The 13692-nt window shown below is 30.9% G+C and overlaps 1 protein-coding gene across 7 annotated transcripts in view; it reads left to right on the forward strand.

The window, feature by feature from the left end:
* LOC109606872 (UNC93-like protein) overlaps positions 1-13692 on the forward strand; it is a 54580-nt gene that overhangs the window by 36617 nt on the left and 4271 nt on the right. For all 7 annotated transcript variants that reach the window (XM_049962470.1, XM_020023407.2, XM_049962474.1 and 4 more), the window contains 2 exons: positions 4139-4850; positions 7598-7793. In XM_049962470.1, the coding sequence (XP_049818427.1) occupies positions 4139-4850; positions 7598-7793 (908 nt within the window). The remainder of the gene's footprint in view (positions 1-4138; positions 4851-7597; positions 7794-13692) is intronic.

The raw sequence follows: 13692 nt of genomic DNA on the forward strand, positions 1-13692 counted from the left end.
ACGACGATAAAAATCCCACCGGCCAATCGCAACACTTCCAGGATCGCAGAAGAGCAAAACTGATTAATGTGTGCGTGCGCATCCGTAACAACCTTGTCACTCGATGGCACGGAAGTTATAATAGCATGTTTCCGACATTCGAATTACCGATAATAACTGCTGCTAATATGGGAATATTCGCTATTTTTTAATGGTGCATCTCTCGAAACTGCGAAACGGCCTTCACGGTTCTCAGCGAGAGTTTTCGCCCGGGTTGATTTGGAATGGCCGTAACTCCCGGCACGGATGGCACAACTTGTCTCCAAGGTCCATTCCACGTTTCGTACCTTCATGAAGGATTGAAGTAATTATGGAATATAATTTGAGCCCCACGGTAACATTTACTGACAACAAAGAGCAAATAATATATCATTACACTTGGTTAACCGAGGATAATCACAAGCTCAGACAATTATCCTCCATATATCCTATTTGTTAATAAAAAGTACTCACTTGGAAAGGACTGCGACTTAACATCAATGAATAGATTGTTAACAACCGTGTAATTATTATATAACCAACGCGTTAATTTTCTAATTATTGAGAATCCCCAGCATTGTTTTTTTGTTCAATTGCATGAGAACCAGCCAATGTTTAATTAACATTTAAAAACATCCAATAAAGTTGGACGAAAGCATAATCAGGTGGTCAAACAAATGATATAATAACAATGATTATTGTCGTCACAAAAGTAACACGATCCCAAAGCAGAAATTTCAATTCGTATCGCGTTACATGCTGGAATCGTTTCGTTTAATGGGTTAAACGATTAATTAACAATTTGCGTTGATTTAAATATATCTAGATGTATTTGTGTTGCAAGAAGTTGAATTCAAATGCACGTCGACAAACTAGTTTCATTGCCGCGTTTTAATGGTGCACTTTTGCACGAGGAAATGAATGATATACAGAGGTTGCCAGGGAAATACCACACATTACTATTTATTGTTAATTAAGAAACGTACACTTCATTTAATTAAATGCAATCAAAATATTTTATATTTTGTTTAAATTAATTACAGTATATTCTTTCTACAATTATTTGTTTGTTATAACCAACCCCCTGTAAATATTGAAGTATAGATCCTATACCTCGACTTTTCTTCAATTAATAAACACAATTTGTTGATTTTTGGTGTTTTAATCTAGACTTCATTGTTTAATCAATGTTGAACAACTTTGGACATCCGAAACGATCATTATCATTCATAAAAAACCATATAAAATTAAAAAAAAAAATAAATTATCATTGGCAAATGGTCTCAATTAAGTCTCTCATTATGTCTATCTATCTATGACATACCGTGCCAAGATAAGGAACCCAAAACCCTAATGTTTCCTCCACTGTTTCAAAGTATTTGTAGTGTAAATAGGGTGGTAACTTATTTTTGGCTGTAAAAACATTTTTACATATTTTTTCTCTTTTTCATATTAAAGAATATATTTTGTGCAAGATCAAGTTTTTTTCAAAAAGTACATTCACTATAGCACATTTTCTATTTATTTTTTATGTTCTATTTTTAAAAAATAAAAATTTCTTGATTTTAAATTTGAACAATACTGATTTTTCAGATTTTTTGATGAAATTTTTATGAAAAATTTTTTTTATTGTATGTCTATTTTTCAGAAAGTTAATCAAAAATAGAATATTTTTAAATAAAAAAAAATAGAAATCTAAACTGACCTAACCAAAGTTTTCTCTAAGAAATTTTGATAGGTTAGATATAAATAAATATATGAAAAAATATTGATTTTTTGATTTTTTATGGTATAAAACATGAAACCTCAATTTAATAAAAATTCTTAAATTTCCAAAAAAACATAAAAAATTGAAAAATTACAATTTTTTTTCTTGAAAATATATTTTCGATGAACTTTTTGAACAAAAAATAGATATATAGTATGAAAAAATTTGTTTCATAAACATTTTAAGCAAAAATCATATTTTCAAATTTAATTTTTTTTTCTAAGAAATAATCTTTAATGCACCAAAGAGTAGAATATTTTGAAATAAAAAAAAATTGTCAATAGCTCAATTTTTCGATTTTTTATGACTGAAAATAGGTGGAGCTGTGATTCTAAACAATTACTATTAGGATAATTTGAGGAACGACGAACATTTCGTTTACCCCCTGATCATATTTTGTTGAACTGTGGTTTATCATTGAAAGCCAAAATTTTGAAGTATAATTTATATATTTTTGTGTAAACTTTAGTCTTGTTCTAATATTTTTTTGTACCAAATGAAGAAAATTTGAAATAAATCTTTTTATGAAATATCTTTCTAATTATAAATTTTGTGTTATTTTTTAGTCACCAATAATGGTGTCGTTTATTGATTGAAAATCTACTAATTGATGCTATAAATAGTCAACTTCATTAAAAAATAACAAATTAATTGCTACTGGTGTAAAAATTATTTGACATTAGGGCCGATAAAGTAAAAATTTACTGTTCAAACCCACTATGAATATTCTAAAGCGAGCATTTAAAACGATTTAGTTGTTTTCTCACCGTTGAAACGACAGTAATAAAATTTATTTTGATTGAATCTGAGAAACAGCGGATAATGCAGTAAACATGTCGATTATGGGAACCGTCGCATTAATAATATCGCGAGTGAAAATTTTATGGATTCTATTGAAAAAAATCTGGTATGACTGGCCGGACGAAAAGTAAACAAAACAATATTAGTCACGTTTAATTATTGACGCTTGCCATTTCCTTGCGAATAAATTACGAACGATCTTAACAGCCTTTGCAAGGACGAATGTGGTATCTTTTATGCAACATACGAACCAAGCCGAGAGAGCAGGATAAGAACCTGCAAAACGACATCATTAATTCCAAAACTGTTAGCCGTTGCCGCAAACTGTGTGTTTAAATATAGAATATAATCGTCCGTGCCATAAATCGGCGATGAAATTTATTATTTTTACATCATCCATAAACGTGTTAATATTTTCTTGATTTAAGGCTGCAGGAACACTGCCGTACCTACCAGTGGCGCGTCCACTGCTATATTTTTGCTTAATTCGAGTTGATTGATTGTTCATGAATTGCCGGCGGCCGTTGTATCTTTCGAACGCGATCATTTCCTTGAAACACAGACTGAAATTTAGAAATCTCATTGCCATTTGTATTAAAAACGTATTACATTTTTTTGCTTTCTATTAATCGGACTTGCGCAATTACCATTTAGTTATTGTAACAAAACCAGCTTTTTGCCAGCAGGATTCGGCCCGACACGAAACGAATATCCCAACAGTTTTTCTCCGTCTCTGTGTGACATGACACACAAAAAGTGGAGGAATGAAATATTACCGTGGTCGAAAAGTTGCACCCCGCACTCTAAAAATAGACCCGAATTCGTGCCCGGTTGGTTTTATTTTATTTTTTTCGTCTGATTTATAATTTTGTATTTGGGGTTGTTGGCCCGTAAAGAAGTACCGGACGGCCTTGGAGACTGCGAAACTTTTACGCACCCACTTGTTCGATGGTGTTACCGAGGCACTTGTTATCTATTTCAAGTTTATTGACAAGATTTAATTGGCCAGCAGTTACCGATAGTTTTCGTCTTAAATAACGTATAATTAAACTATAAAACAGTTGGTGGAACGATCAAGAAAGTTCCTCCGACGCCAGATTACTTTTACTAGGCCAGTGGGTTCAATATGTTTCATCTAGTTTCATCTTCCGGATATTATTCAACATTTGTTGTGGTTCTTTTCGTCTAATTAATGTTATTCAAGACGTTCTTTCATTTCAATAATGTGGATTGCATTTTTTACGTCACAATTAAAAAAACAAGGCAAAGTTTGCACGTGGCTTAAAACAATTCTGTTGTCATTATTTTTAATCTTTATAGAAGCAATTCATTGTTTGGTGTGACAAATCAACGAAAACATATTATTTAGTAAAGCATTAAAGGATTTAACTTTAAGAAACACATTGAGATAAATATGACTCAGGTTTACTGCCTAGAGCAGTCCTAAACAAGCTGTGTCTGAGTTAAGATGTAAGTTGCTGGTGTAGTGAACGTCTATAGTTGTGGTTTGTGAAGAAAAGTAAGTTGCTAATAGTGTACTTGTTGTTGTAGATAGAGGAGGGTGATCGCGGCCGAGAGATGACCGCGTCCCTCAACACTTCCGGCGCCGGGGAGAACCAGAACGGCACCACCAACCACACGAACGACGGCGTTTTCACCGTTTCAGTCACCGGTTATGACAACCAGGGCTTCAAAGGTGACGATGACAACGGACCAAAGAAACCACCCAGGGAGATAACCGACGAGGAAGCATCCCAACAGGGTAAATTCAAACTATCCACCAAAGAGAAATGGCGAATCCTGAAGAACGTGTCGGCCGTCTCGTGCGCCTTCATGATCCAGTTCACCGCGTTCCAGGGAACAGCCAACTTACAGAGCAGTATTAACGCGAAAGATGGACTCGGTACAGTGTCACTAAGTGCGATCTACGCCGCCCTGGTCGTTAGTTGTATCTTCGTGCCGACGTTTCTGATCAAAAGGTTAACAGTGAAATGGACACTATGCGTGTCTATGCTCTGCTACGCGCCTTACATCGCCTCCCAATTCTATCCGAAGTTCTACACGCTGGTGCCAGCCGGCGTGCTGCTGGGTATCGGGGCGGCGCCCATGTGGGCGTCTAAGGCTACGTATCTAACTCAGGTGGCCGGCGTCTACGCCAAGCTCACGGACCAGGCGGTCGACGGGATCATTGTCAGGTTCTTCGGGTTCTTCTTCTTGGCCTGGCAGACCGCCGAACTTTGGGGTAACCTCATCTCTTCGCTAGGTAAGTTCTTTACACCACAATTTTTGTTTTTTTCCGTACTTGAAACACTATTGTAAAATATTGAAATTGAAATTGAAAAATTGTTCTGTTCACTCCAGAATTTTCAACGAAGATTCAAACACAAGTAAACAAGAACTTTGTGACGCTTGGTTTCTTCATAAAAACATTGAACTTACTTATCAGCTGTGATAGGAGAAATTTGTGCCAATGCACTTAAAACATATGTTTGGCTTTGTCCAGTCATTGTTTACAGGGTCTAACATGTGTCACGTACTTAATTACAGTGATGCAAAAAACGTTCATTTTACGTAAAATGTGCTTGTTCAAGTTACTGAAATGATGTGGTGTTAGAAGGTTTTACAGCTTAAAAGTTTTAGTTTTTATTGCATTAATTTTTTTGATTAAGAAGATATTTCTCTCAAACATTTTATGTGCACAATAGTAAATACTAACTAACTAATACAGTGGTCAGTACGTGTGATGTGATTATCACAGTTCAAACAAAGGAAATCGAAACATATTGTTAATGACAGAATCAAACAAAACAGTACTAATAAATAGTTCATTAGTATTTATTTTTTGTTTATCTACCAACATTTCAATTACTTATCATCATTAGAGTAGTAATTGTATATTTATTCCGAGTCAACAGATTGTTTGCATTTAATATAAACATAAATATGTGAATATTAGAAAAGGCACGCGTAATTATACTCATAAAAAATTTTTGGCGATAGAAAACTAAATTTGCCGTCGCATTATTTTCGACGACAATAAATTTAATGGTTCATTTCCAAGTCTGACACCAATATAAATAGTACACAACTATTTTGTGTAATACATTCTTTAAATTATGTATGCATTTTGAATATTGGCACCGTGTTTACTATTTGTTATTTTCGGTCAGACACTAGGGATTTTGTGATCAAAGTTCAAGGAAGAAAAATGTTTACTATAGGAAACAATTTTTAGAAATTCATATTAAATTGCAAAGCAAAGTGTCCTTAAACTAAATTTTGCAATTGAAAGTGTGATTTAATACGCTAACCTTTTAAGAATGTACTATTACCATTAATCTTCTTTATCAATTATGGATCTTTCCTATGTTTGACAATTAAATAATTTTATAGTCAATAAACACGGTTTCATTGTTTTTAATTTAATTTTTAACAGTCAGTTGAGAAAAAATCTAATATAAATATTTTTTGTAGCACATCTAGAGATTGTTTAAATTTGTAACAGTTAAGTTTAATAACACTAACATTAACACCTTGTAATACATTCTAAATAGTTTAAGTAAATTTTCAGTTGCTTTTCGATTCTAACTTATTCATTAGAATAGAACAAGAAGTATTGATTTGAAATTTTTATAGCAATTATATTTTGAACCACTTTTCTCATTTGTCTTGAAAAAATTTCATTTTCTGTTTCTTGGGTAGTAATACCAATGAAGTATCTTTTATATTTCTATATTCTATATGTAATTATAATGACATGTTTGTCCTATACCTATAACGTATTTTTAGATGCACAAAATTAAACGTAAAAAACGAACATTCTGTATAAAATTTCAGATTACTAATAATAACTCCTTATAGAATGGTCCTTTGTCAACATGCTTATTAAAAAAGAACGTTTCAGTATCAAAATTGGTGGATTTTCAGACATTTTAGTTTAATATTTGAAAAAAAATACTTAAACTTAAAAACTATTGGATTTAGGTATAGGACATGGTATAGCTATTTTCTTTGCAATTACGCTAAAAATACAAAAATATACAGCGTGTTTCTTTGAAAATAACAAAATTGTTCAAAATAAATTAGTAAAGTAGTTCAAGTTAAGTTGTAATTGCTACAAAAATTTCAAATCAGCACCATTTTCCATTCTCTTTAAACTTCTAATGAATAAGACAGAAGGATGACTCTGTATATACAGTACCAGTCATAAGTAGAGCAACAATTTGAATTTGTTTAAGTCCTGATTTATACTTGGAAATAATAAGATTTTTAAGATCATTCGACAAAGATGGTCCTGTAGGCATTTTTATCTACCTTTACTTAACATTAACTAACCACCCTATATATACACTACTAAATACAAACTAAAATTGAATGATTTATAATGGTGTTGGTTTACTTTTGTATGTTCAGTAAGTAAAAGAAATCATAAAAACTTTATAGAAAAGGATTATATTTAAATTTTGACAAAAATATCGTTCCTTGATAACACCCTATTTGTATGTTTTTATTAAAAATATGTTTGTTGCTTTACTTTTGATTGGTACTGTGTATATTAAATTCTGCCAAAAAAGACTCCTTTTAAATTATTTTTAAGCTATTTTTATACGAAAATATATTAGCTATGGAATATTTTTCAGTACAATAAATATTGAGTTTTTTTCTGGTCAAAAAATTATCTAACACACATACATATATAATTTTTTCATTACACCTTCTTGGCAGTAACAACAAAGTAAATAATAGGTTTTTTGATGTGCATGAGTCCATTGAAATTATAAAAGAATTAAAATGGTATTAGCTTAATAACATGTAATCAATATTGTTACGACACGCGGCAATTTTTTCAATTTTAATTGCAAAGGACATTGGCGAATGCGAAAGCTGTGACCTATTAAAGGGTAACAATAAAACCAACAATGTTCTTTGTCCGTACGTCCATTATCAAGTACGAGCCCCGCAACGTACGTTCATACGGGCGATTATTAATTTGTGATCTTTTGTTTGCAGTATTAAGTAATCCACACGGCAGCGGAAGTTCCAGCAACTCCACCGACTACGATCTATGCGGCGCGAACTTCTGCGTGACGGAGGCCGACGGCAGCCGGCCCGCCGATCGGGAAATCTACGAGATCTCCACCATCTATCTCACCTGCATCATCGTCGCCGTCGTCCTCATCGCCATCATGGTCGATCCGTTGTCCAGGTACAATTACGATTTTTTCACCGAAGTTCGGACCATTTAAATGGGAGCCGTACGGGTCAATATACAGTTTTGAATTGCGTCGCCTTAATGCCGGACCGGTTTTTGTATTAACAAATATTGAAGATTTGTTTATCGGCTAATCAGTGTCTTAGACAAGGATGCTGATAGAATATGATGAATTTTGCATGGATACGCTGGACGGAAATTTATTCTGCACTTTATCTGCTGTGATAAAAGTTTGGCGTGCGGACGAATTATGGGTTACACTTCAGGTGGCGTCGGCAATAAATTTTCTACAAAATCACATGACAAAGATCGATACGTAAAAACGGTTTACCTTGGCTCAGAAATGTTTTGTTTTTCTTGTACTTGTAGATCTTAGCAATTCATTGTGTTTATTTGGATTACATCATAGTCAAATTAAAAGCAATTACTAGCTACGCCGAATATAGACAGAAATCTATCAAGTTATATAATAGTTTTTTTCTTCGTTGCTAATTTATCTTGATGTGTTCTGACACTAACATCATTCTTCATCTGTCCGATGTAGCTGGAAGCAATAATTTCAAGTTTATTAAAATACAATTTTTAAAAATTTTCTTATATTTTTAGTCATAATTTCTTAAATTCTTTCTTAAGTTCATTCTATAAAAGTTGGAAAAAATGAAAAAGATTTATTATCTGAACAATTTTACAATCTATCGAATTCTATTAAAATATTTTTTGAGGAATATTCTCAGTTCTAATATTCTTAGTTCTTAAGTTCTTGGGATAAAATACTCAAAAGACCTAAAAATTATATTTGAGGCTCTCTTACACTTTTTCGACTTTTAAATTCCTGTTTAAAAAATACTATTTTTCAAAATCTGAATACTGTCCCAATGTGAAAAATACATATTTTGTAGAGTAATAATTTATTTACGATTATCTTCATTGAGTAAAATAGTTTTTAGGACTATTCTCATATGCTGAGTCAAACTCTTGGGATAAAATCTTCAAAAGACTCAAAAATTATATTTAGAGTTTCTCAAATTTATTGACTTTTATATTCCTTGAAACTGCTTAAAAAATACTTCTTTTGGAAATCTGAAACTATCTCATTGTAAAAAAATACATATTTTGTAGACTAATAATTTATTCACGCTTGAATTGAGTAATATGGTCTTTTAAGAATATTCTCATGCTGAACTATTAAAGTAAAAGGCCAAAAAATTATATATGAGCTTTTTTTATTCTTTATCGTGCTTCAAATTCCCTTTAACTGCTTAAAAATATCTTTTCGAAATCTGAAATTATCCCAACTCTTAGGATAAAATCCTCAAAAGACCAAAAAATTATATTTTAGCTTCTGTAATCTTTATCGTGTTTTAAATTCCTTGTAACTACTCAAAAAATATTCTTTTTCAAATCTGAAAATATCCCAATATAAAAAATACATATTTGGTAGAGTAATAATTTATTCACCATTATTTTTAGTGTGTAAAATATTCTTTTAGGAATATTGTTATATGCTGAGCTATCAATTCTTAAACTCTTGGGATAAAATCCTCAAAAGACCAACAAATTATATTTGAGCTTCTATAATCTTTATTGTGTTTTTAATTCCTTGTAACTGCTCAAAAAATACACTTTTCCAGATCTGGAAATACCCCAAATAAAAACTCTTGGGATAAAATTCTTAAAACATCAAAAAAATTAAAATTGATCTTATCTTAATCTTTATTTTGTTTTAAATTCCCTGTAACTGCTCAAAAAATACTTTTTTCCAAATCTGGAAATATCCCATATAAAAACTCTTGGGATAAAATTCTTAAAAGATCAAAAAAATTAAAATTGAGCTTCTCTTAATCTTTATCGTGTTTTAAATCCCTTGTAACTGCTCAAAAATACTTTTATTAATTGTACGGTGATCATTCACAATTACATAACATTCTCATATGCAGAGCTACTAGTTGTAAAACTCATGGGATAAAATCCTCATAAGACCCAAAAATCTAAAATCATATATAAATTTCTTTTAACTGATAAAAATTTTTTTTTTTTTAAATCTGAACACTTTCTCAATGAAAAAAAAATACATATATTGGATGGCAACATTCTATTCGCGAATATATTCATCAAGTAAAATAATTACTTTCCAATTATAGCAGGTGATAGGGAAAGGTTCGTTGAGTGATCGCCTATTGATCTCTCCGCTTATCTAGTTCTTCTGACGCGCCACACAAACACACACGCTTAATTGTCCAATAAAAGTCCTTTAGTCTCTAATTGCTGTCGTGTTAATAATAATAATAATAAATAAACGCAGTCCTCACCAGTTTCAACTAACTGGAACCACGTCCAATAGTCGTAATTAAGTTGGTGCTGGTGAAAAGGGGAATAATCTGCTAATTGGCTTGTTGTGCGATCTTCGTATGAACTATTGGATGATTTCGACGTCGAACACCTCATTAAAACACAATTGTGTGCGAGATAAATCTGATTCACTGATTTATTCACGTGTTTGTTTACACCAATTCTTGTTTTGATATTGATACGAGGTGAAAGTCTTGTTTATGGTGACCACAAGAACACTTCATACAAAACCACAACAAGTGTTTAAATGCCCGTTTCTTGGAAAGATGTTGCTAAATTTTATCGGATTTTGCACAACAATCGTTTCCTGCTTCAGATCTGTTAGTTAGCGTTTAAGGTGCGGTTTTAATAATTAAAACTTCAAAGCTATTTGTTTACACTAGCGTAACAATGTTTCGAAAAAAAACCAAATCATAAGACCCATTAGTGGTGAGCCGACGACATTGCTGAAATTCCAGTGTTGGACGCGGCCTTGCCGATGAAACAACGGTTTTATGTACGTTCCGAATAATTGGGAACCTTCGTCGGAGAAAGGTTTGTGAACGATCACAAACGGAAAATCTTCGCAATAACCCACTTGCACCGTGCGATTCGACATATCATATGATCGATCGCCGTTTTGAAAGTACATTAATCCGTTGCAAAATTGACAGTCAGGTGAAATTCTTTTGGCGTTGCCAATTAATGCATAAGTGGGACGTCCAAATGTTCCGGAAGGTCCCCGTACCCCCTTGCCAAAATCGTGTGATATGGGTTAATGTTAAATTGTTTATTTTTTCCCTCGCGAAACAAGGTTAAAAAACATAGTTTGGCCTACGGTAGTCTGTTTTGCAGTCGATAAGGTCTTCGAGTTTGACCCACCTTATTCGCGCATTCCATCGATTACACAAATACCGAAATACGTGGGCGAAATTTTAATTTTCACTTAAGGGTCATTCATATAAATATTTACGATATTTGCGAAACCGTCTACGTCTATTTTATGTATCTAGATTTTCTCGACGTTCGAAACAATGTCAGCGCACCGGAGCACAATATTTAAACAGCATAACAGTAAATTATTGTAGTACTACAGACATCTGTACAATCCTATAAAAGCGACTTGATGATGCAAATGAGAAAAAAACAAGTACGAAAACAGTTACCCGCTGAAATAAATAAAAACGATTTTGTATGGCGTCAAGGAAGTATGCTGATTATGGTGTCTGTCTGCGTTTCAACAAATAAAAGACACGAACGCAATGCATCGGTTATATATAGACTTTTAGAGCACCGCAATTATCCAATTTCAATATTTTGTCATTTTCTCAACTTGGCAAATATTGCTGTTTCAAGGTGCTGATTATAATTCGAAGATCAGTCGACCTTAAAATTGGCCACAACCTTCCCGGCAGCACTACACATAATTTATGTATAAAGTAATCTCTTTATGATGAACTTATCACTAAGTAATTGAAGAAATTTACTCAGCAAACATTAATATTTAATATCTGTTTTTGTGTTAGACGTCTTCTCATTGACCCGCTTCCCTGAATCATTGTTGTGGTGGAAGATTTATCAATTATACTTACTAATGTGGTCATATTAACATTTGTAATGCATATTTGTGGTTTTTACGAAGAATCGAGTGATTGTTACAAGACAAGCTGTGAAATTAAATTAACAGTGTCGACCGTTTGGCACGAGACCAGGAATTACAACGTAATGTCTCAGCACTTCTTTGTTTGTTGATCCGCTGGAAAATTTTATAAAATTGAATTTAAGAAAAATAATATTTTCTCTATACTATATATTTTTTCTGTGATATTTTGCTATTAATCATTTAAAATATCTATTTTTATTAAGTTTTTCAAAGAATATTTCAGTTTTCCTTTGTATTTATCTTCTCGAAAATTTTGTGAAATTGCTTGAAAAAATATTTTGACTATAAAATCTTTGAAATACATAATTCTAGTTATAAAATCATTAAAATATCTATTTATTTATTTATTATTTCAAACGTAGTAACATTTTATGATAATAAAATTTTATTAAATTAAAATTAAAAAATATATTTTAACTATGTAATCCTGTAACGTTATTACAAAATCATTAAAATAAGTATTTGTTTACTACATTTTATAGGAATGTCTTGGCCTGGCCCTCTTCTTTATTATTTATCATCATATCAATTTTTCATTGTCATTTTATTATAAAATCATTAAAAATATCTATTTAATATATTTTTTTAAGAACGTTTCAACCCTCCTTTGTTATTGATCTTCTGAAAAATTTTGTGAAATTAAAATTGAAAAAATATTTTGTCTATAAAATGCTAAAAAAATTTAATTTTTCAACGCTTTCATTATAAAATCATTAAAAACATCTATTTATCTATTAGGTTTTATAATAATGTTTCATTCAGCCCTTCTTTATTTTTAATCTTCTGGAAAATGCTGTAAAATTAAAATTGAAAAAAATATTTTGACTATAAAATCCTTGAAATATATAATTTTTCAACGTCATTAAAAATTATAAATATAATATAATTATAAATTTTTTATCATTGTATCAATTTTTCAACGTCATTTTATTATAAAATAATTAAAAACATGTATTTAATATATTTTATAAGAACGTTTTAGCCCTTCTTTGTTATTCCTCTTCTGAAAAATTTTGTAAAATTAAAATTGAAAAAATATTTTGTCTATTAAATTCTAGAAATATTTAATTATTCAACTATATTTCATTATAAAATCATTAAAAATAAATATTTATTTATTTATTACGTTTTATAATAATGTTTCATTCAGCCCTTCTTTATTTTTAATATTCTGGAAAATTTTTTAACTATAAAATCCTTGAAATATATAGTTTTTCAATGTACTATAAAATCATTAAAATTTATGTATTTTTGTACTCATTTATTATTGGTCCTTTAAAAACATTTTTTTAATAATTTTCTAAAAAGATTTTAATACAATTTCTAAATTCTCTTTAAAATTATACATATAATATATAATAAAACTGATAATGAATCACAATTTTAAGAAAATAAATATATTTATTACAAAATCATTGTATAATGTTAATGAGAAAATTTTTGATAATTATGTAATCGTTGAAAGAATCTTTAAGAATTAAAATATTTTATCCTCCCAGTATCATTTTAAAAAATTAATTTGTTAATAACCTTACTGGTTCAAAACATACTAAATTGCTAGCTGAGCCCAACTATAAAACAACAACATACTCGTACTGCTTTTATCTAGATTGATATATAAAATTGTCACCAGATAGGTTAACCATCATTTAATCCATTGACGTTAAATTACATTGAGACATCTTGTTAATTAATTAAATTTTTACACAAGGCCGATCAATTTTCCTTTAGAAGATCAAACACAAACACGCGAGGCCTGTCTATTTATCGATTACTATCCAATTTTTTATCACCAAACGTGTTATCACCTTCAGTCCGTACAATTTCTGCATTGTTCGATAAAAACAATTACTTCTAATAAGAAAGGAAACATTTAACAAATGGTATAATTGCACATTTCGC

Source organism: Aethina tumida, chromosome 2, assembly GCF_024364675.1.
Source record: "Aethina tumida isolate Nest 87 chromosome 2, icAetTumi1.1, whole genome shotgun sequence".
Classification (NCBI taxonomy): domain Eukaryota; kingdom Metazoa; phylum Arthropoda; class Insecta; order Coleoptera; family Nitidulidae; genus Aethina; species Aethina tumida.